At 38.9% G+C, this 26,425-nt stretch overlaps 1 protein-coding gene across 1 annotated transcript in view; it reads right to left on the reverse strand.

Annotated features, from left to right (window-relative positions):
• The window catches only part of Ccdc7 (coiled-coil domain containing 7), a 185,079-nt gene that overhangs the window by 133,779 nt on the left and 24,875 nt on the right, over window positions 1-26,425 (reverse strand). Inside the window, exons 11-20 of the mRNA XM_087900322.1 lie at window positions 23,829-23,904; window positions 20,378-20,408; window positions 19,914-20,003; window positions 16,781-16,860; window positions 15,806-15,848; window positions 14,221-14,286; window positions 12,003-12,194; window positions 8,312-8,334; window positions 1,404-1,617; window positions 468-519 (exon numbers count right to left, since the gene is read on the reverse strand). Coding sequence (XP_087756448.1) covers window positions 468-519; window positions 1,404-1,617; window positions 8,312-8,334; window positions 12,003-12,194; window positions 14,221-14,286; window positions 15,806-15,848; window positions 16,781-16,860; window positions 19,914-20,003; window positions 20,378-20,408; window positions 23,829-23,904 — 867 coding nt within the window. The remainder of the gene's footprint in view (window positions 1-467; window positions 520-1,403; window positions 1,618-8,311; window positions 8,335-12,002; window positions 12,195-14,220; window positions 14,287-15,805; window positions 15,849-16,780; window positions 16,861-19,913; window positions 20,004-20,377; window positions 20,409-23,828; window positions 23,905-26,425) is intronic.

Here is a 26,425-nt window from a genome sequence, read left to right on the forward strand (position 1 = left end):
TTAGACCACGAAACCCAATACGAACAGAACCGCCATATACGGGCTGTCCATGCATGCTTTGGCACTGCCAGGGCATAAGTTTCATTTTCATACATAAAGAATAGCTCTAGACTTATTTTTATATGTATTGTATGCCAAATTCTCAAAGAACCTAGCAACATCCCAGTTTTTTCACTACCAGAAATCGTCATCTCTTCTGATAAGTCCAGATGGATTTCTGATACACTTAAAGTTTACAGTGCTAATTCTACTCTTGGTTTAGGCAAAGCTGCCACTTCCTTCCCGCAGAAGTCTTAGTGGAAACGGAGTCTGAGTGATGTAGTGAGGCTACATCCAATTAATTCTTACATAAGCTCCAGTGAACATATGCATCATCTGGTACTATCTTACCTTGATATTTAAAAGGTTCTTACTACTGGGGAGACCCAAACCTTCACATCAGGATGTATAACAGAAAATCTTTTTACCTTCAACTTGTTCTGCTTCTGTGTGAGACAGGACATGTTCTGAAACTTCAGCCTTAACGACAAAAATTATAGTGGATAGTTACAAATAGTGTACATCAAAGCTCTATTTAATTTTTCTTTTATCAGGAAGCTAGCATTTCACCCTAATCTGCATTCTCATTTAAGCAACATTTTATTTTCATTACTCCCCAAATTTATTAAATAAAACATCATGAACAATATGAAGATCTTAGCTACACCTGGAATCGCCGAGACTACTGAAATGGGCGGTCAACCCACCACTACAGAATTACATTTTAGCTGACTTAATTCTTTAGAGAAAGCATAATGGCTCACGCCATGATAGAATAAACTGTGGAGACATGTCACGTGTACATGGACTGTTTCATCCCAGGATAGAATAAACTGTGGAGACATGTCACGTGTACATGGACTGTTTCATCTCATGATAGAATAACTGTGGAGATATGTCACATGTACATGGATTCTTTACCCTTTCTTTTCACCAACATTTTTGGCCCTAAAAATGCCAAACTAAATACTTTTCTAAGTAAAGTGGTTCTTACAGTTTCTTGGGTTTTTAAGTGTATATAAAATTACTCACAGTGGTTATGATTTCAGAGTCAAATTTTTTATACTATAAAAATCATTGTTGATGAATCTCGAATAAAAACTGAAAATTTCCCTCATCCTATGAATTAAATGTTTTAATTCATCATTAAATCAAATTTTCTGTCAGTATCAGCTAGCATGTCTTATACATCAATATTTTTCCTTAGATTTTCCAAATATTAATTCCAACATACTAAATACAAACCAGTTGTTATTAAAAAACAAACTTGCTATTCTCTGGAAATAAAGAAGTATTGATAAGGTTTAATCAGCAACCATTCAAAACACTAAAATCAACAGTTTTCGGGTTGTACTGTACCACACCTTCTCCATTTCTTCAGCGAGATTAGGAAAGGACACCAGGGACCACATCTCCGTTTCCTTCGGTGGGGGCGAGTCTGATTCTAGGTACTCTTCAATGAGAGGCATTGCTGTAAATGACTTAAAGATCTCTGGTGGGAATGCTGGCACGCCTGGGACACCACCGTAACCCTCTAAAGGGTCTACAACAGGAGCGCTAGTGTCTGTCTTCTCCAAGCTTTAGAAGTACAAAATGTCCAACATTAGATGAGGTGGGGAACACTGGGTTTGCAACTGAAGAGACATTTGATTGACAAGGATATTAGGTAAGCAATTACAACGCGTCAAGTGATCAAAGGTGATTCGGATGCAAAATTGATGGCCCACGAGTTGAAGATGGTAATACATCTTGAGAGATGTGAAGTGGAGACACGAGACGTGCATTTAAAATATTGCAGTAGTCATTCATTATGATAAGAGGGCATAGAGCAAGCAACACTGGCTAGCCAAGTTGAATGTATGAGAGTCTGGAAGCTGAAACCAACCTCAGAATTTCATTTCAAAATGGAATAATAACCTCTCCAGAGAAGTTTTGACGATAAAAGTTTTTGGTTTTGCTTTTCTAAAAAAAAAAACAAGCCAACTTCAAGTTCAGAGTAAGTTTCCTTTGAAGTAAGGTTTGCAGTGTAAACTGAGGCACAGGCTTTAACAGTGTCCATGACACAGAGGGATCACATCCCCTATAGCTCATACAGTGCTGGAAGGACAAATCCCTTTCTGGCTGACACCCGTATTATTCTCCCATGTTGGGGCATTGCAACATCTTCACACCGAGTTACCAAGCAATGCTTGCCATCACAGCCACACCATGGACAAAAGCTCTTACTACATGAGCCAACCAGGCAAAACAGAAAAATGCCCCACTTTCTTACTCTCAATATTCTTTTCAGGGTAACTTTGCTTAGCTCTATTTTCACACTTTCAAGACATACTTCAGCCATGACCCTCCTCTTTAGGGGAAAAACAAAATTCTCATAGGTGTTTTTGTCTACACTGAATTTTTAATTATCAACTCAAATATAGAAGAGCAAATTTGATATTATCTTATTATAATATAAGATGTGGAATACAATCTTATGTAAGAAAAATCTGAGCTTCAAAGTGTATAAAATATTATAACCTAAGGTATTCTAAAATGAAATTTATAGAAAATATCAATATTGAAAATATAAAACTCAGTAGTTAAGTTGTCCACATGTGTGTGTGTGCAGGTGCATATACACAGATGTGGGCATGTGCGTGGAGGCCAGAGGATGACTAAGGTTGGCATACTCATAATTAATTCCTACCTCCTTTGAGACAGGGTCTTTGTGGGCCCAGAGCTCACCAATTAAGCAATTAAGCTAGGCTGGCTAGAAAGAGTGCCCAAAGGCCAGTTTCTTTTGCCTCTCCAGTGCTAAGATTTCAAGTGTATACCACCATGCCCTGATTCTGTCTATGTCGCTTCTGAGGACCAAATTCAGGCTTTCCCACTTGCAAGATAAGCACGTTACTAACTGAGTGTTTCCTTAGTTCTAGCACAGACATTGATAATTTAAAAATTACAAATGTCATTGGTCAAAATCTTCAGAGTAATGTGTTGTAGGCCCTTCAATTAAAGAGAAGCTCAGAAGGTTTAGTAGTCCATACTATTATAAGACTGCAAAAGCCATAGTTTAAAGATACTTGGATTAATTTACCTGGAGAAAATATGGGCGAGGATCACTAAAAAAGCCTGTATGTGATAGTTCACACAGGAAATGTTGACTGTGCACCTAGCTCCACCATTTTAATGATACACATCATTAAAAATAGAACTTAAGATATAAGGAAATTATATAAGACAAATCCAAACTATTCTAATAGTGGGAAAATTACTCTTTGGTGTAAATGATGAACAGGGTTTCTCTTCAGTGGTTTCTCTTTACCACTTTATAGCTTGGCCAAGACATGGTCTTCTGTGAATGCCTACAATATTGGACTTGACTGCTTTTCCCATGCCCCTTTCCCAGCTCAAGAGTTCTAGAATTACCTATTTTTTCTATGAACTTATAAATTACTATGTGGACAAGCTCCTTTCCCTCCTATACTTCCTACTGTTCATCAGAGGCCCCTAGTAGAAACATACACTGTTGAGATCTATGAGAGCCTAGTGTACTCCATGTGTTTGGCTACTACTTTGTATAAAGTACTCGATGAAGCTTATTATATAAAGATGTGGTACAGGACTCATTTGGTTATTACTGCTTTTGAACACAGAAGTTTTACCCCACTCTCAAGAATGGGAAGTGACCCATGTGAAGTCTTATACCAGACAAGTGAGTTGCTATAGCCTGTATCTCAATGACTGTGTTGTAGATGGTCTCAAAAGTTCTACAAAGGACAAATTACTTGATCAAAGTGGAAGCAAAATTATATACCCACAGGTATATGGGACAGAATAACCTGGGGATAATAAAATGGCCAAAGAGGTAGAAAGGTTTCTTGAAAACATTGGAGCAGAAGATTTGATGCAAAAGACTATTCTGAAGAGATGTATTCACAAATTGATTGTTAATTCCCAAGTTATAGGCTGTTATATAATGTAAAGACCCTTCACTAGGTTTAGCTCCAGAGAGACCAGGGTTTGGCTATGTGGGGAAATCACTTCAATAGGAATAAAGTGTTTCATTTGTCTTTCCCCCTTGCTTCAACTACACTGCAAAGTGAGTACAATATAGTATTCATTTAAAAGATAGACATCATTCTTGCATTAGGATATTCAGTAGGTGGTCATCATGGCAGGCTCTCCTAAATAAACCATTTAATAAAATAGAGTGTCTGCATTCTATATCTATGGAGCATTAACAGATGTGTTTGTCAGGCATGCACACTTCTGAGTCTGGGGAATGGTTGGAGAGTACGTCAAGGGAGACAACAAATATGTTTCTATTCCAGATAGGGAGCAGACACCCAAAGCAGCTCTCTGTGACTTGTTAAGGATACGGGATCTAGTCTACGTAGCTCCCATGATGCTGTACTTCCACCTTCACCTACTGGTGAACCTGCTAACTATATCTTCTCTTCTATTGGCTAATACTTAGAAATCAGCTTGTTCAAAGCCAGGTCACAGCCAGAGGTGATGGGGAGACTTATGGTAATGAGACCCAAGCACAATGGCAAGACATGGCAGAGGCAGTTAGTTCTTCATCTCTGGGTGGTGTAGGTGACTCTCTTACTTCCCCTTTCATGACTCGGAAGAGATGGCTCTGCAGAAGGGCTAGGTAGAATCATGTGTGCGCTGCTCCACTTTCATGTGACTTTTTATAACGAGGGCATTGCCCTGACCAGAAAGCTCTCCCATGTACGTGGTTGACTGGGTATTCCCTATTATCTTCCAATTCCCCTATCATTTGGTAATGATACGTGAAGAGGGTATGTGAAGAGGGGTCCCTTTTTTGAACACTTTCAGGGATGAACTCAACTGTGCCAGTTTATGAGCATTTCTCCACAGAAGGGTGTCTTCCTTGAGGATATTTTACCTCCACTGTTTCTTATATTACTAGGTTTCCTCTAGAAAACCTCTCTTATGTCTAAGTCACTAGTTATAGACCAAGGCCAATGCAAAGAGCAACATTTAACTGAATAAATTAGGAAATCTCCTCTGGAGTCCGTAATGGTAATATAAACTTTCACTTGTAGAATTGTAAGCAAATAAAATCATTTTGATAGCTTCTTGCATAATTAGATCTGAATCAACCTTCCCCATGCCGTGACATACATAGCCCCACATGTCTGGACAATTGGTGCCCAGCTGGTGGATGGTTTGGGATATGAGGTCTGACTGAAGGCAGGGGTCACTGAGGCTGAGTTTACTGGCCCAGCCACCATGCCAGTTCTTGCTGTGACACTGTGGACTCTGGAGGGCTCTGCTTCCTCTGGTTCGCTTCTTGTGTTTGGTCATAGCAATGAGAATAATACAGTTAGGGGTTTTAAAAACTTGGTTTCATTGTCTTTGCTATTCTAGAGTTAGCGTGTGCATTTGTTTGCTTTATTTTGTTTTCTGGACCCTCTCCTGTTTGCATGTTGGCATAAGGAAAGGGACCTATTTGCCTTTGCTGAGTATGAATTTCATAACTAGAGAATGATTGACATTTGGGAGTGGCAAAAATACGTGTTGAGCAAGTGATAAATGAATGAAATAAACTTAGCAGCTATTAATTTATGGAAGAAAACCAGCATGGATTAACGCTTTTTCATTTTTGTCGTCTTGTGATTTATAATAGGCTTCTGTAATATTGGGGAGAAAGACTTTCCATGAAAATATTCTGAATAATGAAGATTGGATGTATAACTCTTAAAAATGAAACACCAAGAAATAGTTTACATTTTCATGCCTTGAAGGTTAAGTTTCAATGTGAAACACTTTATAAAATCTAACAATGCATATGTGTGAGGCAATAACCTATTAAAATCTGTTGTCTGATTAAATATTTATCACTAGCTCATTGCCTAAGCCAGAATAAACTGCTAATCATGCCACGTGCAGAAGAATGTTCTTTATTGTAAGCAAGGCCATATGTCTGCGGAGGTGGGGTCTCCTTTCGCGCCCATCCACTCTCGGAAGGTCGGGGGGCTTCCAAAGAATTTCACAAATTCTATTTGGATCTAAGGAGCAACCCAAAATGAAGGCTGGTGAATCATACTGTGTGCCATGTGCTTAACAGTTTGAATTTTAAACATATTTAGCGATACTTAAAATATGTCTGTTAACAGGCAATTCTATAAGGTATACCAAGTCAAAATGTCATACTTCTCAGTATTGCCTTTAGCCTATACTCCAAACAATACAAATCACGGGGTTTCTCCTTGAGCACCTTATGCAGAGTCTAAACAGGCTCATGTAGGCCTCACGAACTATCCATACGGGGCTATCTTTTATCATATTGCCCTGTAAAGGCCAACCCCATTGTTTCTGAAATTAAATGCCATATAATACTCAGCCTAGTCAAAGGTGTTGCATCATCTCGAGTGTGCTACACCACATTCAGCTTCTTCTGCATGGGTTACATCTAACCTGTTCTACTGCTCAGGCAGCGAGGGTAATACTTATGTGTTTGTCACCCTTTGCATCCCTTACACTCCAGCCGAGATTTTGCAGGGCATGGAGAGTTCCTATAACAATGATAAACTGAATGGAAATGAATTGAAATGATCTTCTGGATGCAATGGGTTCTTCCCTGGCAATATGCTTCATATTACCTGTCAGTTCAGTGATCTCCCATTTCATTCACTAGTCTCTGGCAAGTCTCAAATTTGACTCACTGATAAATGTGAATGGGGTGTAACATCTCCTGAGAAATTATTTAAAGGTGTACAGCAGGTGATAAGATTTGCTTTTTAAAATAAATTTATTTATTTATTTGAGACAGGATCTCACTCTGTAGCACTGATGGCTTAGAAATCCCTGACCTTGAACTCACAAGGTCTTCTGGCTTCTACTTTCTGAGAGCTGGGATTAAAGGCATGCACCATTATGGCCAGCCTGAGACTGCTTTTCTTAATGCCTCCATTGAGACTTCTATAAGATATGTTATGTTTTTAAAGTCTCCATGACTCTGCTTTCTGAGATGTGGTTTACTAATGTAGTTTACTGGGTTTGTCAACAGCAGTATAAAAACAAGTTGAATCAATACTCATCACTTCCTCCTCAGACAGCACAGAACTTCCAAAGCCTGCTCTCCACCGCGTTTCTTTAGAGAAGCCACAGAACTCTGCCATACTCCTCACTCTCCCAGCATGAGTGTGACAACATCCTGCTTGGTTTCTCTTTCCACATGGTTCTTGAGATGGTTAAGCTTCCACCAGGAGTCTAATTATCAGTACTTTTACTTATGATATTATTATATTTATGATGCTGACTATGCATTTTAAAATGTAAACAGACAAACTAGAAGCCCTTCTCATAGTAAGGTAGCAAAGGGAAAGGGAAAGCAATGTCTAGTGTTTGCTGAAATAGAAAAAGGCACGCACTTTAAAGATATATAAAAAAAACAATACAAACATTAAAAATGGGGCCCAATGCTTGCTAATTGACTTGGCCCTGTGATCCAGGAAATCTAAAGATGTTAAGAAAGCATAGAAGCACACACTTCCAAGCATTCTCTCCTATTTTCTGCAAGGTGATCAAAGTAAAAACTTTATGCACAAGGCTTTGTATAATTAAGGAATAAATAAATAAACACTGGCAATTTATTTGTACTCAGTAAAAACCTAACTCCCCTGACAGAATGTGCTGTGTGGTAAGTACCCTGCTTCAGGAACATTGTCCCCGACTGAGCAGGTTTGTAGTAATCACAGCATGCTAACCAAAGAGACTCAAGGGGGAAAGCTATATGGTTTCCATGGGTGACTGGAGCAACTCAGCTAGCTTCCTGCTCCTGCATGCACCGAAATGGGAATGGCTGGGACAACGAAAGGCAGAATCGGGTTGAGTTGTTCATAGATCTAGGTCACATATTTTGATAACTAAATTCAAAGTAAGAGTCAGTTCATTGCTCTAGAAATCCAACCATGCTTTAAACCACGGCAGAAGACAGCACTCAGTAACAATGGTGCAATATTTTCCTTTTGTTATTGCTTGGCTTTATATCTCCTGACACAGGAGATGACAAGGTATAAATCCTTAATATAAAGTTATCCTAAAATTTTGAGTTTTGATTGCTTCTGACCTCCATTTTTTGACATCTAAACTTTGAAGCATTTTGTATGTGAAGTTAGTTGTCCAAGGTAATAGCACAGACCAAGTGATGGCATAAAGACTTGGTTTGCTATTTTAATGCCTACATATATAAACTGATGAAATTGTGAAAAGACAGAACAAACAAGAAATGTTTTACCTTTCATCAACTCACCTTTTGCTTTTCTCAGGTGGCACCTGTAATAAACACAAAATTAAATTTATGTGTAAAAATATGTATAGGCAATGTTTACAATGAATCGATTAGAGAAAACACTCAAAATAATTTTCCTGCTCCTCCCCGTCATTGACACAGATCAAAATAGCCTTGGCTAGCCTGGAGCTTATTATGCCAACCAGGCTGGTCTTGAATTCATAGGGATCTGCCTGCCTTGGCCTCCCAAGTTATGGGGTTAAAGGCATGCATCACAATGCATCAAAACAGTTTTCTAATATGACAATCATATAAGACATATGCTACAAAGGCTGAGAAATTATATTTTGGTATTGGAAGAGATTATGGAAAAACTATCCCTGAAACTTACATTTCTTAATTAAGAGCCAATAGTGGTTTTTAAATAATAATATTAGTAGATGAAATTATTTTAAAAGTATCCACTGCAATATTATTTTAAATGAATGTGCTGTTGTTTATTATAGTAATGCACTAACATGATATTTCCTTTAGAATTTCTGTATTTTAAATAGCCACTGAGTATGCCTACTAGAATATTTATTGAGGTGTCTGATCAGAGAATAACCTGTGGCCTAACAAATGTGATTTTATTAATAGAAGAATTCCTTTGGGCAGTAACAGGCATTTTTCTGTCACATAGATGTTGACACTGGGTTCCATGCCAGGCCCAAAGATCAACTAGTTTTGCTTCTTTCAGATGAACATTCTTTGCTCGCCTGCAGCAAGACTTCCGGCAGTTCACCTAATGGATTCCCTTGTCTTCTTAGACACGTTGCTAGTCTGCATCTCTAAGTTTCCTACAGCTTAAATGTGGCGAGCAGAAAAGGCCAGTGCAGAGCAGCAAGGCTGAGGGTGGTACCAGATGCCACTTGTATGATGGTGAAGATTCTATATGCCAGGACACATGAATGCCCGCAGAGAGCTTCCCAACAGATACTGCCCCTGGCCTACCCTCAGTGATGAACTGGTATAACAGAGCCATTTCACGTTTTGTGTCTGCCACAAGAATCACGCAGCACGCTAATATATCACAAAGGATTTTCATACAACCAAGCAGAGAATGGTGACTGTGATAAAAAGCACGAGAAATGCATGCAGTAGTGCTCACAAAATACATAAGCAGTTTGTGAACATTATGTCATTTTATACTAATTCTTTAAAGCGCTACCGTATCCATTTAATTAAGGACTGAAAGAGAGTTGTGCTCAGCTCCTGACAGAAATAATAGCAATTCTGTCCCCTTACTAATTTAAGCAATATTGCAAGCGAGTCACTCTTTTTCCCCTCATATTTAAGATCACACGGCAGAAGACAGCACTCAGTAACAATGGTGCAATATTTTCCTTTTGTTATTGCTTGGCTTTATATCTCCTGACACAGGAGATGACAAGGTATCTACATGAAATCCAGATCCCAGAACTGATGCCCAGTCTCCCACAGCAGACACAGAACTTACCCTGGACAGTAACCATGCCACAGCCAGGAGTACTGGCATACCAAGAGAGGGACAGTAGCAGAAACCGGGGTAAACTCATTTACCATATATGAAAGGGACTTTTAAACCATGGGCTCAATAAAGGGGAATAATCCACGTGTCTTAGCAACTCATCATTTGTTTGCTTTAAAAATACAGGTATTTATACATCACTCCTTTGCCTGACATCTTTCCATGGTTCTTTCTGTCTTGAGTATCGAAAGTCAAGCTCCTAAATTTAGTGCCCAGTTCAGGATGGTCACAATCTCACTCAATTTACTTTTAGCAAACAACCTCTCGATTGCTGACCACACGCTCATTCCAGTAAGGACTTCTCTTGTGTATGGTCTCGCCATAACCAAAAGTTCCCCAGGAAACTGAGCCTTTCTGGTGCAGGGGATGTAGTGAGATGGAGAACTTGCCATTTCCAAGATCAAGCATGACTTAGTGTCTCATCTCTCCCTGACTTTGTTTCTGTGTGGTTGTTTTCCTAGCTTCAGAATAGCCTTCTGTGACAGCTTCCTGACCCCGTCACAGCCTTCAGGGGTGCGCCAGATGTTCTCTCTCAGCTTTGGTCTGCGGACTGAGAGAGTTAATCCCATTTGGGGAAAACAATAGCTTTACAGCTCTATAATTAAAATTAAAAGTTATAAAAAAATTTCACCTCTAAGGGCAATATTTAATTCCCATGCATTTCTCTAAGTTGTTGGTGTTATAGGATGTAATTATGTAAGAAAAATAAAAACCTGTATGATATTAGAATGGCATACTATGAGCAGGGAAATTAATACCATAATGTCAAGGAGGGAGTGTTGAAAATCAATTTATTTCTTCTTAAAAGAAAACTCAAGTCTTTTAACTAAAAAGAATAAAACAAAAAACCTAAAATCTCATTACAGAACGAAAAATCAGTTAATATTTTGAGTTATGAACTTTGAAATGATGTCTAAATATAGCTAGAGTGTACGTGATACATTCTTGCCATCATCATCATCATCATCATCATCATCATCATCATCATCATTATTATCATTATTATTATTATTATTATTATTATAGGGAAGGCATTGATCCTTAAGACCACAGCCTACCCAGGCCTGAAGTGATAACAAGTACACCTTGCTCTATGTGGATCCTAAGGCCAGAGCAGTCAAAACTGATACTGTGAGTGCCCCCATCCCTAAAGAGACCAAGATCCAGGAGGCCCAGCTGAGGCACACCTGGATCTTGACCTTCAAATCTGAGATAATCGTGTATGCTGTCTGGGCCATGAAGTCCTGTGGCAACTTATTACACAGTCAAAGATAACTAATTGAAATGCTACTTTTCATTCTTCACCTTTTTATTTTTTTTAAAAAAAGATTTATTTATTTATTTATTTATTTATTTATTTATTTATTATGTATAAAGTATTCCTCCTGCATGTCTGCCTGCTGGGCCAAAAGAGGGCACCAGATCTCGTTAAGGATGGTTGTGAGCCACCATGTGGTTGCTGGGAACTGAACTGAGGTCCTCTGGAAGAGCAGCCTCCGCTTTTAACCCCTCAGCCATCTTCCCTTCTTTTTGTAACAGAAAGATTTTCGAAAACAAGGGAGAAACAAGCAGAAGTGGCAAATTGGGAAAGCCTGAACATAATAGAACACAAAGTGTTTTCCATTGACTTGGAGAGAACTAGTGTGGCCACAGCGGAAGACACATGTCCGTATGCACACGTGAGCATCGTCATGAGAGCACGCATGAAGACCTGCAGACTGAGCAAGGAAGAGGCTCAGTTCCCAGGAAAGGATTAGGTCCAACAGACCCAGAACAAAGTTCAAGAAAGAATTTTTAGGTCGGGGTTGGGGGGGGGGGGGGTGAGTTTCTGAATCCACAGTTCAACAGAAACAAAATAAAATAATCTTTAGAATTTTCCTCTATGATTTTGCATTTATATTGAATCTTATCCATTTTAAGCTTGATATTTTTATTCTTTGAAACCCTATTTTCTTCCTGTTCTCAAATAAATGCTTAAATCATTACCCAAAATTGTTAACTTATAGTTGGTATTTCAAATGTCAATGAATCCATACATCTAAAGAGTAAAAGTAAGAAATCCAAATAAATAAATCCAATTTATGCAAGTAAAGTACAAAAGGATATGAAAATAGATTTCTTGTAGATTATATACAGACTGCTTAGTTCATTTTTCTCCCTCACCTGGTCATAGATCTGCTGTTGTCCACCCAACTGGGCATCTTTCTCCACTAACAGGGAATGTTTGGAATCCTCACGCCCACTCCTCGATCTACTCAAACCCCGTTCCACTTTCGTCTTACTCTGCTCTTCTTTAAGCACCTCCATCTCATGGTGTAGGATGTACTCGAGTTGATTCTTGTTTCTCTCAGCTTCCTGTTGGTGAGAAAGCAGTTTGGCCGTTAGTCCGGCTTCAGTTACATCTCCTCGCCAAAGGACGTCTTTCAGGAATCTGTGCTCATTGGCACCAAGGTTTTCTCTAATTGACCCGGGGAAGCTGAGTTAAATAACCTGGGGTAATGCGACAGCTTTACAATTAGCATCAATAAAAGTTATGAGGAGGTTGGAAAAACAAAGAATAGTAATTTAAAAAGCTTCCACCTTTGTCTTATTAAAACAAAGCCCAGACATTTTTCCAGGTTTTGATTTTTAAGACCATGATGAACAGCAGCACCCAGAAAGTCCTCAAAATGGGGGTGCTTCCAATGTCAAGGATCAGAATTTATTCTACAAAGGAAAAGACGAAAAAGAAAAGTCACACCAAAAAAAAAAATCCTCACCACATAGAAAAGTCACTCAACATTTATATGGATTCACTGGTATATCTATGGATATACACTTTGATTCTATGTATACTGTATTATGTTATACACATATAGTATTTTCATTAAAATGCCATTTTTACAACAAAATATATTTTCACAAGGATAGATAATAGAATACATTTGGCAACATGGTGTTATTTAATTTGCAAATACTTTACCAGTGCTCTGGTCAATTCAAAACTTTTTGTATTAAAATTCTTTATACCTTAGTTGGAATTTTCTGTACATTTTTTTCTTTAGAATAAACTTTTAGAAGTGAACTTAATAAATGAAATGGCTTCATTTCCCCCAAGACTTTCACCATTTGTTTCTCTCAAAGAAGTAACAATTCACAGAGATATAATAAAAACAGGGGAAAGATTATTTCTTTTGGCAAACATCTGCAAATATTAGGTATTTCTGTTCCTTAAGTCCTAACAGAACTACAGGTGAGTAGCACCACTGGGTAAAGTGAGATTCAATTAGCACATAGCTGAGTCTCATCCTTTACATCTTATAGTAGCTGTCTTATGCTCAGTAATAACTACATCTGCACACACGAGCAGATTTCTTTATGCTTATGTTTCAATGTGAAAAACATGATGCACTGAAATATTGATAATATGAAACTTTCAAGCTGGGAAACTTATGTTTCTTCACTCTTCATCTACGACCATAAAAAAAAATCTATCTTTACTTTTGTTAAATGTTATCCTAAATCATACTAATTTTTTTGTATTACATTTTCTGAACGATGTAGTTCAATAAATATTTTAGATAAACATCTATCGCTTTTTCATTATTTCATTATAAAATCCAGTCTCTTTGTTACTAGTTACCTTAAAAATTATATAATAAATGAATTCTATATTTTGAGTAAAAAGTTATACAGAATATAGTTATGTGTGTAGCTATTTATATTCTTTCTATATCCATTTAGATATAGAAAATTTTATACCTCATTTTAATTTTTCCTTGGCTAGAATCGAGAAAGAGCAGAAATAGGCAATGTACTCATCTCATTAGCTTTAATTGGAACCAGGAGTCAGTTCTTCATTCCTTTCTTGTCCATGTGTATGGGCATCTGAGTGTGGGTATGTGCACGTTTGTGTGCAGTTTCCTGTGCAGCCCAGTAGAGGGTAGCAGATCCGCTGGGGCTGGCTAAAGGCTGTTGTGAGCCATCAGACATGGGCTGGGAACCAGGCTCCCATACTTAGCAAAAGCAGTATACACTTTTAATTGTGAGTCCTCTCTCCTCCTCTGAGAAGATAGCATTTTACATTCAAGTAAATTGTGAATCGGCAGTTTGAAAGAGACATTTTTGTCATGGAAAAGGGCTTATTTTCCTTCTGAATTGCTGCTTTAGATAAGAATGAACATTGTGTTCTATTAATATATTCACATGCATAAATGACTGCGTGCACCGATGTATTGTGTGTATGTGTATGTGCGTTTGTAGTGTGTAAATATACACTTGGTGTGCATATATATGCATATGCGTGTATACAGGATGCACACTTGGTTTTTAAGATCCAGGTTTAGAAAGCTCCTGCTGGGCATCCTCTGGGCTCGCTGTCACTCAGAGGCACTCCCCTCACCTGCAAAGCCCATTTCAGTTGCTCCTGAAGGGCTTTCTTCTCCATCTTCAGTGCTTCTGCTTCTTTCTAGGAAGTAAAAAGAATGACGTTCACTCTGGTGCTTTTCAGATTTACTTTCTGTGGTTATGACATGTCTCAAGTTCACCGATTGCCAGTAGGATGGTTTGAACACATCTCGCTAGAAAGCTCTCCTATGCAGTGGTGAATACTATCTGACACTGTATCTTCCTGTTGATTTCTCAAAGGCATGCTAACCTCGAATCTGTAGATTGCAGCTACTACAGTTGGAACATTTCCCATTTTTCCAGGTCTGGCATATTTCAGTGGAAATGTGTGAAATGTTACTAGACCAAGAATCTCCAGTTTTAAATTATAGTCCAGGTTTAGCAGAAATAAGTACATTACACATTCAGAAAACCTATGGTGGATATGTTTGAGAACCATATCTAAAGCCCTGTGTGTGCCTCTTGTGTGTCCCGTCAAGCTCCTTGAGGACAATCTAGGCGGCATCTAACCATTGTGCACTCTGCACAAAAGAGAATCACCAACACTGATGTGCAAACAAGGGTAAGTGGTCCATGGAGGGAAAGGAGGCCAAATGGCAACAATGGTAGCATCCACAATTAATCATGGTTTAAAAACCAAATGTGTGGACAGAACAGCAAGTTGGCTACGACATTGAAAAAGTGAAACCACATAGACATATCAATGTAAAATACGTAAATACAGAGATAAACCTTTCACAAATGTTTGAGGAGCACGTAAAGTGGCGTTGGATTTCTGTCACCCAACTGTATCTTTGTACAGGGACAGAAAGAGGTAGAAATGGGTTTGAACCCTTGGCAAATGTTACATACTCAAGATGCTGCGCACACTCCCACTTAGTGTGATAAGAACAGTCATGGCCCCGTGCAACAAAACCAAACTGTTGAAAACAATGAAACAGTGACAATTAGAAAGGAAAAAACCAAACAAACACGATGCAGGAAATAGACACCATGAAGGCTGCATTTTGCCAAAAACACTAACATCAAATAAAAATAAAAGACTGGGGCTGGAGGGATGGCACAGTGGTTAAGAGCACTGACTGCTCTCCTAGAGGACCTGGGATCAGTTCACAGCACCCTCATGCCCGACACTCACGGCAAAATACAAACGCACATAAAATAAATAAACTTGAAAAAATAAAAACATCTTCAAAATGTAAAACAAATACCTGTAAATCTCCTTTAATAAAGCAATTGCTTTAATAAAAAGTTTGAAATCTGTATTATTCTTCTTATTGAAATCTGAGCGGAAATGACATCTACTAAAACAAAACATGTAGCAATGGAGACACAGAGCAAACAAACCTCCAGCCACCAATCAGGGATCGCAAGGAACTGGAGACTAAAGAAATGTATGGCAAAGAGGTCAGAAATCGAGTCAGGCTTTTAATGTGACTCAGACACCTCAGAGGAGACCAGAGCTCCAAAAGGGCAAGTGAGCCTCCAAAGTGGGGTTCCTAAGAGGCAAAACAGAAATGACAGGCAGAAAATAATTTTATATCATTTAAATATATAAACTCAGAGAGGGTGTATCTTACTTGGATTTGAACCAGTTCCATTTCTTTGGTTGGAGACAACTTCCTGTAATTAAAAATATTAAAAAAAAATGTATCAAGATATTTGAAAACACACCACTGCTTTGCTTTCCCTAGGACTGTAGACCATTTAAAATCTTAAAAGAAATACATGCCTTTAACACACACACACACAAACACACACACACACACACACACACACAGAGAGAGAGAGAGAGAGAGAGAGAGAGAGAGAGCATACTTATGTTCAGGTCACAGTGTATGCTTGGAGGTCAACATTTTTTTAAAGAAAGTAAGAGTTTCTTTTATTTCTAAAGAGTCAGTTCTTCGCTTTTACCTTGTGTTTGGGTCAGGAGCTCTTGTTTCTTCCTTTGCACTGCACATACGACCTGCTCCTGTCTCCCATCTTCCCCGGGAGAGCGCTGGGATTATAGACATGAGCCATGCATCTCTTTATGTGGGCCCCAGGGATCAAACTCAGGTTGTCGGGCCTATGTAGCAAATGCTCTTACCTGCTGAGCCATCTCCTCAACCCCTCACACATTAAACTAATCATTAAATCCATGAGAGTTAAGTAGTAAATAAAGGAATAACTTCTCTGAAGCCAACTTTTCAATGGTATGATTAAAACATGACATGGCTAAGATTTTGAAAGTGTGTTAAACATTTATCTTCCCTAACCACGATTCTTCAAAGAACAAATTTTGGGTCTAATAAGTTTCTTTCCAGAAACTAACACTCTCTGCAAACACTGAATTCATTAAAATACTTTATTCCAAATAAGGTATACCAAGAAAATTTGAATTACAATCACCAATTTGCAATACTTATATTCACTTAGAAGAACCATGTTACAATAATCCATTCATAATAATAGGTAATTGTTTCTTTTTTTTATGAAACTGAACATAATTAAAACCTGCAGCAGAAGAGAACAAGTTCCAAGAAAGGAACCGATCACACATCTCCATGCCTCACCTTTCTGAATCTTTATCTTTTTTCTTTTCTGGTCTTGTGAATTTTTTGGCTCGATCTTCTTTACTTGTCGGCTTTGCTTTCTGCACAGTTTTGAATAAGTCAAAATTAAAATAGTTTGAGTTATGGGAGGTGTATGGGAGTATATGCTGCTGAGCTTTCCCCTGCACCCCGAGTGCCATTCTACTGTAGCCGGGGAAACCATCCGAACAGAAACAAAGCAAAGTTAATGATATACCTACTGTTCGTATTTGTACTTAACAGAAAAGATAAGGCGGGGCTACTTGCGCATGCCCACATGTGTACAGGTCAAGGGTCCTCTACTGCTCTCTAGCTTCGCTTTTGAGATGTAGTCTCTCATTTAACGTGGAGTTCACCATTTCAGCTCAACTGGCTGGACAGTAAGCTCCTGGAATCTGGCCATTTCTATGCCCCAGTGCTGGGGCTACAGATACACACCACTGTGCCCAGTCTTTCACGTGAGTGCTGGGGATCCACATTCAGCTCATCACGCCTGTGTAGTAAGCATTTTACTCACTACTGATCTCAGTATCCTCTGGATCCATACATTTGAGTAATTTCATATATTGAAATAATTAACTTCCTCTGACAGTTTCCCAGTTCTGCTATGGTGTGGCCTATGGCTCCTGAAAGTCACCCCATTGTGCCATACTAGCAGTGGAGCCGACAGGACATGGAGAAATGTGTTAGAATGACATCATACAAAAATACCATCAGTGATACATTTAAAAACTAAGGTGAATGACTCAGAATACACAAGTTTATTGAGAAGATACAGTCCCATGTCCTGAATGTTTAGAGGTTGAACCTGAAGGGAAACAGGCTTATCTGAAACTGCAAAGAAAACTGAAAAACCACACATAGCTTATGTGAGACTTTGTATCTTGAGAATCATTGAGCTGGCAAAGCTGCCTTCAACTGGTGTTTAGTCTGACGAAATGACACACACGCAGAAGTGAAATTCAAATTATACTAAGTTATGCAACATACTTGGTACAAATTTGTGTCCTAAAACCATCAGTATATCATAGCTGAACATGTGTTAAAGCATTTCTGAGACAGGATTTAAGTTGTCTAGACTGGACATGAGCCCATGAGTCCATGATCCTCCTGCCTCAGCTTTCAAATGATAAAATTGCAGGTATACATCAGCATGCCTGGGCAAAATATTCTTGAACTACTCTGAAGGACCAGACTACTTTATATATGAGTGTAGAGAAAGAATTTTTATCAAGTATTAAAATTATAGATAATGATAAAGACAAATGAAAGTAGCATGTGATTATTTTATATTAAAAATTCCAATGTATACAAATATACTATCATGGTAAACTTATCATAAGATAAACATAGGTGAAATAATTCTCCACAAATAAAAAGTTACAGCCAGGAAGTAGTGGTACACACCTTTAATTTCATTACTCAATATCAGAGGCAGGCAGATCTCTGTGAGTTTGCGTCCAGTTAGGGTTACACAGAGAAACCTTGCCTCAAAAAATTCTGACTTTCAACCACTAACAAATTTATGAAGTTAAATATTTTCCATAGAAATGTCTTTCATGAAATTTAGGAGGATACAGAAAGAAAGAATTCCCATGTTCATGGATTGATAGAATTAACATAGTAAAAGTAGCCATCCTACCAAAAGCTGTCTACAGATTCAACACAATTCCCTTCAAAATTCCAACACAATTCTTTACAGACCTAGAAAGAACAATGCTTGACTTCATATGGAAAAACAAAAAACCCAAGACAGCTAAAACTATCAGGTATCACCATCTCTGATTGAAAGCTGTACTACAGAGCTGTAGTATTAAAAACTGCATGATATTGGCATAAACACAGACACATTGATTAATGGAATTGGATTGAATTCCCAGACATAAACCCACACACCTGTGGCCACTTGATTTTTGATAAAGAAGCCAGAAATATATAATAGAAAAAAGAATCTTCAACAAATGGTACTGATCTAACTGGATGTCTGTGTGTAGAAGAATGCAAATAGGATCATATTTAACATGCTGCACAACACTCAAGTCCAAGTAGGTCAAAGACCTCAACATACAACCAGACACACTGAACCTGGTAGAAAAGAATTTAGGGAATGTCCTTGAACACACCGGAGAAGCAGACACCTTCCTAAACAATACTAATAGCACAGGCACTAAGATCAACAATTAGTAAATAGGAACTCGTGAAACTGAAAAGCTTTTGCAAGGCAATGGACACTGCCAGAGGATGAAATGGCAGCCCACAGAATGGGAAACATTTCACCAACTCCACATTTGAGAGAGGGCTAATATCCAGACTATATAAACAACTGAAGAAATTAGACAGCAACAAACCAAATAATCCAACTAAAAATGGGGTACAGATCTGAACAGAATTCTCAGATGGCCAAGAACCACTTAATGAGATGCTCAATACCCTTAGCCATCAGGAAAATGCAAATCAAAACTATGCTGACTCACAGGATACTTCAGTCAGGACTTGATTATAACTCTAAATCTTCTTTAGGTCCTTATAAGATTATCAGCACCCCCAACCAGCAGGAAGTAGCCTGGAAAACTACGCCCACATTCCCCAAAAAAAATGGACTATAAATATTTTCTTTTGTTTAAAAAAAAAAAAGAAGGAGAAGTGGTGCCAATCAGTTTATAATCTTATGGAGTCCTCTGTACGATTTTCTTTGGGGCTTGCCGGTTGTGGGGTACCAGGCGGGACAGAAACCCCAACGAGCAAGCCGGCCCTCATGTTACAGCACTGGATCTGGGGAAGAGAAGAGGCAGTGGCGGGAACTGGAAGAGGTAGAGGGAAAGGAGGCAGCAGTGGGGATGCATTGTATTAGAGAAGAATATTTAAAAAGAAAAAAATGGTTAAAATGAAATAAATGTTTATCACAATAACTGAGCTGTTTCTGTTTTCTTAGCATCCTTACGGATCTGATAGTTAATACTGAAATTCAGAGTTTTGATTTGGGTTTTTAAATCAGCTTCTAAAAATTATGACTATTAGAAACATGTCATAAAACAAGTAAATGTCACTTTGAGTCCCATTTCTATGGGACTAGGTCTTCTTGGGTATGGCATTTTCATCACTCGTGAGCACCAACCTCTGGCTCTTTCATCCTCTGTATTTCCTTTTCCAGTAGGGTTTTCTCCAATAATAACATCTGAAAATCAGTTTCCATCTGCTTATATTTCTAAAGATAAATGAAATAGGTCTAATTAAAATCAAGCATCTCAGTAATATTTATTTCAATACTCAGTTATTAATGTAATTCTAACTTCACTGAATCATGAAAAAATGAGCCACTAGCATGAATTTCTAAGTTGCCATTGTGACTGATCTACCTAGATCAGCAGGAGACTCCAGCTTGGTATTTCAGGAGTGTTTCTGAGTGGCAATGATGAACAAGGGAAAAGAGCATGCAACGCCTTCTGGTTCTGGAGCTCAGAGAAGCTGGGGGAACTGAGCAAGTGATAACCTCTAGTTGCAATAGAAAATGGTTGTTTGTGGAGTCTCTTCAAAAATCAAGGACAAAGTACAATATTAAATTAAAAACGTTATACTTACAGTCTCAACTATACTCTGATCATTTAAAGCTCTGAAAAACAGACAAAAGTAGCTATGCTGTAATAAATATGTACAAATGTTTTAGTTATGAAGCACATTAGATTTTTAACAGACTCCCCTGTCTTTTCTCACAACCTCTTCTTGTGCTGTAGCCAACATCTAGACTCCTGCCAGGATCCTCCCTACATGCATCCACCCACACAACCCTTTGGGCGGCTGTCACCACACCATATCACACCCAAATATCCCACATCTTCTTTCAGAGTCCAGCCTGATGAGTATCTTCCCCACCCAGTCCTTGCTTTTTCACATCCCACCAGACCTTGCGTGGATCCCAGCCCTCTGGCCTAGTCTGGCTAGCCTTGGCAACTACGACCTCGCGTGGATCCCAGCCTCTGGCCTAGTCTGGCTAGCCTTGGCAACTACGAAACGGAAAGGAAAGCTGTACAAGCAGAACAAATAAAGTGGAAGACAGAATATCAGGTTTCAGAGACAAAGTAGAGGATCTTGACCAAACAAAAAAGGAACCTGAAAAATTAAACAACAACAACAACAACAAAAATATATAGGAAATGAACACACAGGAAATGTTGGACACTATGGAAAAAAAAAACTGCCTCCAAAATATAGTCATACATGAAGAGAAAGAATCCCAAATCAATGACATAGAAACCAAAGTCACAGAAAACTCCCCTCAACAGAATGCCTCCCCCATACAGATGTAAGAAGCACACAGAACACCAAACAGACAAGGCCAGAAAAGAAAATCCCCATGGCGTATCATAGTTAAAACACTACTTATATTCTGAAAATACCTGCTGTGGCATGTTGTACAATCCAAGGAAATTGTTTAGAAAAATGTATCACCTAATGGCAAACTAACCCATGTTGAGAACTGGTGATTCTATCAGAACTATCTCACAGAAACTAACATGACTCACTCACAGCCAGTACATTTGTGCACCCTGACCCTGGGAGTGTGATTTTCTTCTCAAAAGCTCCCTTGCATCATACAAAGCAAAATGTTTATTTGTACGTGTATGTGCACACAAGCACACAACCATGGTTAGTGATTTACACTCAAAAATATTTTTTACTTACTTTGTCCCCCTGTTTTAACCTTTTCCCAGTTTGGAAATATTTAGTCAGAACAGAAATGTGTGGACTATATAATAATACCTAGGAAGGGAAATCCAACATTCATACTTGAGTGGAGAGACTCAGTATCAGAAGCTCCTGTGAGGGTCTTCCTCATAAGCTTATTCTTCCCAGAATTCCATCGTCCTGATTTATAATCATTGCTAGTGTTTCTACTTGTAGACAGTGTAGGTTAGCGTCATGTGATTACTGAAATCTGCGTCATTGTGTTTAAAACCCCAAGGCTACAGAAAAGCAGCCAGGAGCTACAATGAACTTTTCCACACTTCACTTAAATTCCTAAATTTTAGTGTTTTGCTATGTTTCCTTTGTGTCTTAATCTCTGTGTATGTATATATGACATGTATGTACATGTACATATGTGTGTATATATTTGCTGAACCATTAAAATAAACTCTAGTTTAAAAAAACACTAAGGATACATAACAAAAGCTACAAGAGAAAAATCACAAATCACAAATCAATCAGGAAAACTATCAGAATGAAAACTGATTTCTCAATGGAAACTTTGAAAACATGGAAAGCCTGGAGCAATGTATTTCATGTACTAAAAGACTCTGATAGCCAACCTAAAATAATACATCCAGCCAAAATATATGATATGACTAAAGGATAAATAAAAATTTTCAGGAGATAAGCAGCCTACAACAATTATAAACAACTCAGCAATCCTAAGGAAAGTACAGGAAAGATTGTTTGGGCTGAAGAGAAGATGAATATAGCATATGACAAGAAGAGCAAAGCCATAATCACTAAAATGGCTAGGAACACATCAAAAAATTCTCATAATCCCTAGCCATTAAGGGAATGCAAATAAACAACTTTAATATTTTATTTTACCTGAGTCAGAATGATGAAGCTCAATGGAACAACAGACCACAAATGCTGGAGGGATGCCAAAGGCGTGGGGCAACCTCATTCACTGTTAGTAGGACTGCAAACTAGTGCAGCCCCCCAGGGAAATCAGTGTGACCCAGCTACACCACCCCTTGGCCTGTGGCCAAAGGACTCTGTATCATACTTCACAGACACTTGCTCAGCCATGTTCACTGTGTCTCTATTCACAATAGCTAGGAGATAGAAAAAGGATCTCTGTGAGTTCAAGGCCAACCTGGTCTACAAGAGCAAGTTCCAGGACAGGCTCCAAAGCTACAGAGAAAGCCTGTCTTGAAAAACAAAACAACAACAAAAATACTCAGTTCTAGTGAAATCGTGGTTATTGGAAGAGAATTTACAATCACTAACTTACTAACCCACGATTATCCCTAACAACAAGCTATAAGTATTTGTATTTATACCACAGATAAGTGTTCTCTTCACCCGTCATCAAGGAAATTTCTCTTTGCAACCAACAGAGACCATGACAGAAAACCACAGCCAATCAAAATGCAGAGTTGTGGAGCCCCGAACCAAAGGTTCCATGTACAAAGCACTCTAAAAGTTAAGACTCAGAGACCATTTGGGAAGAAGATGTGGAAAGATCGTAAGAGCCAGAGGATCAGGGAGGTTTCTGTGAGATCATACCTCTCAATAACATCAGAAGCTACACCTGTGAAGTATCAGCAACAGGACTGCCAAAACATGCAGTGAACAAGGAGAACACGAACGAGCAGGTCAAACTGATTGGGGAAAAGCTACAAAGCTCTGTACGTATTGAACAGTAATTGCTGCTTACTCTGCTCCTCATTCCTTGATGATCATTATTTCACACACTATAAATCTGACCACTCTAGGTAGCTCCTGTAAAGGGAACCATATGCTCTTAGTGTTTTTGTGGCTGACTTGTTTGATTTAGCATAATGTGCCCATGTTTTAGTCACATGTGACATCTGTCCACACTTCTTTAAAGATCAATGATCCATCGTGACACATTTTGTTTTTCTAGTCCCCTATCGTTGGAAATTTGTGTTTGGATGTTATAAACAGTGCTGAAGCAAAGACATGTATATGCGTCTCTTCAAGACCGCAGTGGCATTTTTCAGTGTATTCCCAGGAATGGAATTGTTAGAAAATGTTTCATTTATACTCACTCTTCATTTTTTGAGGAATTAGCATATTTTTTCCCAAAGCGTATTTTTATAACCTGAGAGTTTGTAATTTGAATATTTAAAATTATACATATACATAATTAAATTATATGCATGCATGTATACATTTACATACACATATATAGATACATACACACATTTAAGAGGCAGTTTTCGATGAAGGCCTTATTTTTATCTATGCTCCCAATGCTTCTATTCTATGAACTCAATTTTATAAGTAAAAAATAATTATTTTCAAAACTTACTTCTCTAACATATTTGTCTGATTTTCAAATATTCTCATCATCATCTTCATCCGTGTAGTCACTGAATAAGGAGCTTCTATTACAAAAAAAAAAACCATAAAGGTGTTATAGTGGCTGAAGTTATACAATCATCCAATTCAGTGATACAGATGAGAAACTAAACCAGCATAAAAAGGTGACATGATACTTACAGATGCACTTACCTTATTTTATCCTATACATCATCTCTGGCTTCCAACTGGAAATAGTTACATTACAAGGCATACTCAGAGGAAAAAAAAAACCCACAACCTGAAGATAAGCAATTATGAGCACAGAATTCAGATACAGCAGGCATTTTTTTATGGCTTATTTAACTTTATTTTATGTGCATTGGTGTGAAGGTGTCAGATCCCCTACAACTGGATCTTCAGACAGTTGTGAGCTGCCATGTGGGTGCTGGGAATTGAACCCGGGTTCTCTGGAAGAGCAGTCAGTGCTCTTAACCACTGAGCCACCTCTCCAGCCCCTACAGCAGGCATTTTTAAGTTATCGGACAAGAACTTCAAACAACTAATTAACAGTATTTATTACCTAGGGAAAAATTGGCAACATACAAGAGCAGATGGCAGTGCAAGCAGAAACTCTAGTAACGCAGGACCCTCACTGCTACTCTCCTTGGAGCACCTGCATTGTGCCAATCACACTAGTGTTGTTGAGGGGTTTCCCTCTCTATGCTGTGAATATGTTTCATTACCAGTGATTAATAAAGCAGCTGCTTTGGCCTATGGCAGGGCAGAATACAGCAAGGTGGGAAATTCAATCAGAGATAGAGGAGAAAGGAAGGCAGAGTCAAAGAGATACCATGTAGCTGCCAAAGGAGAAAGACACCAGAAACTTACTGGTAAGCCACAGCCTCGCGGTGCTACATAGACTAATAGAAACGGGTTAAGTTACGATGTAAGAGCTAGCTAGGGGGCTGAAGAGATGGCTCAGCAGTTAAGAGCACTGACTGTTCTTCCAGAGGACCTGAGTTCGATTCCCAGTAACCACATGGTGGCTCACAACCATCTGTAATGAGATCTGGTGCCCTCTTCTGGCCTGCAGGCATACATGAAGGCAGAATGTTGTATACATAATAAATAAATAAATCTTTTTAAAAAAAAAGCTAGCTAGGAATATGTCTGAGCCGTTGGCCAAACAGTATTATAATTAATATAGTTTTTGTGTGATTATTCGGGTCTGGGTGGCCGGAAAACAGAACAGTCTCCACTTACAATGTGCTGTAATCTGTGAGGGCTTCTTTAATCATGATAATAAGCAAGTAATATTCTATTGTTGTCTAATAAATATGCATACTCTGTATGGCTACTAACACGAAAAAATGTGATTAAATACTTGGAATACTTTGGAAAACAATCTTCATATTTTTAGATAATTATTAAGGGTATTTTACAAACCACTAGAGCAACTCTCTTGAAAAGTCAGTGAGAACAGACTGTGACTTCACGGAAAGGACCAAGAGGTGAGTGACCAGCCCCTCAGTAGGATCAGTCTCTAGGCCCTAGGCCCCTCCCCCATTAGCACTAGCTGACCAGCAGCAAGCCTCCTACAGGCAGGCTGCTCCAACACATGCCCAATGGGTGGACCCTGTAATCCACCGACTGTACCCATTCCCTGTGCCTCAGTGCCTCACTAAGACGCAGACTTAGACTGGAACGGCACAGACCTGATGAAGAGGTGAGTGACCAGCTCTCCAGCTGTACAACCCAGTCTCTAGGCCCTAGAACCCCAGGCAAAACCCTGGGCCCCTCCCCCACGCGCCTCAGCTGTACTAGCTGGTTAGCGGGCAAGCCCCCTGTAGGCTGGCTGCTCCACAACCCCTCACCGGATCTGTAATCTTTAAGTCCCACACTCCCCCACCATCTCCCACGAACTCAACACTGGAGAGCTCACTGGAGACGCAGATTGTGACTGCCACAGAGCTGACCAAAAGACTAGCCCTCCCACCTTGACAGCCCAGTCTATAGGCTCTAGGCCCCAGGGCAAACCCACAGGCTCCTCCCCCACCCACCACAGCTTCAGTGGCTGAGTCGGCAGGCAAGCTTCCACCACTCCTCACCTGCTGCTTCCTGTAATCTTCTGGTCCTACTCCACCACCAAACCCACCCAGCCCCTGGAAATCGACTCACTGAGACACAGACAGATACTGCAATGATCGGTCCAAGAGAGGATCCCTGAGACACAGACACCAACTGCGAGGATGGGACCAAGTGGCAAAGACACTGCTTGTATCAAGTGGAGGAGGAGATGAGTAGGTGCCAATGCAATAACACATTTAACAAACTAAATTTAACAAACTAAAGAGCAATATGACAACACCAGAATCTAGTGGCCCTACAACAGGAAGACCTGAACATCCTAACCCAGAAGAAGCTGGAGGAAATGACTTTAAATATAACTTTAGGAAGATGATAGAGACCCTAAAGAGGAAATAAAAAACTCCCTTAAAGAAATGGAGAAAAAGCCAAACAAACAAAAAACAAAAAATGGAAGAAATCAATAAATCTCTTAAAGAAAGCCAAGAAAACAATCAAACAGGTGAAGCAAATGATTCA

Source organism: Myodes glareolus, chromosome 22 (assembly GCF_982192425.1).
Source record: "Myodes glareolus chromosome 22, mMyoGla1.1, whole genome shotgun sequence".
NCBI classification, from domain to species: domain Eukaryota; kingdom Metazoa; phylum Chordata; class Mammalia; order Rodentia; family Cricetidae; genus Myodes; species Myodes glareolus.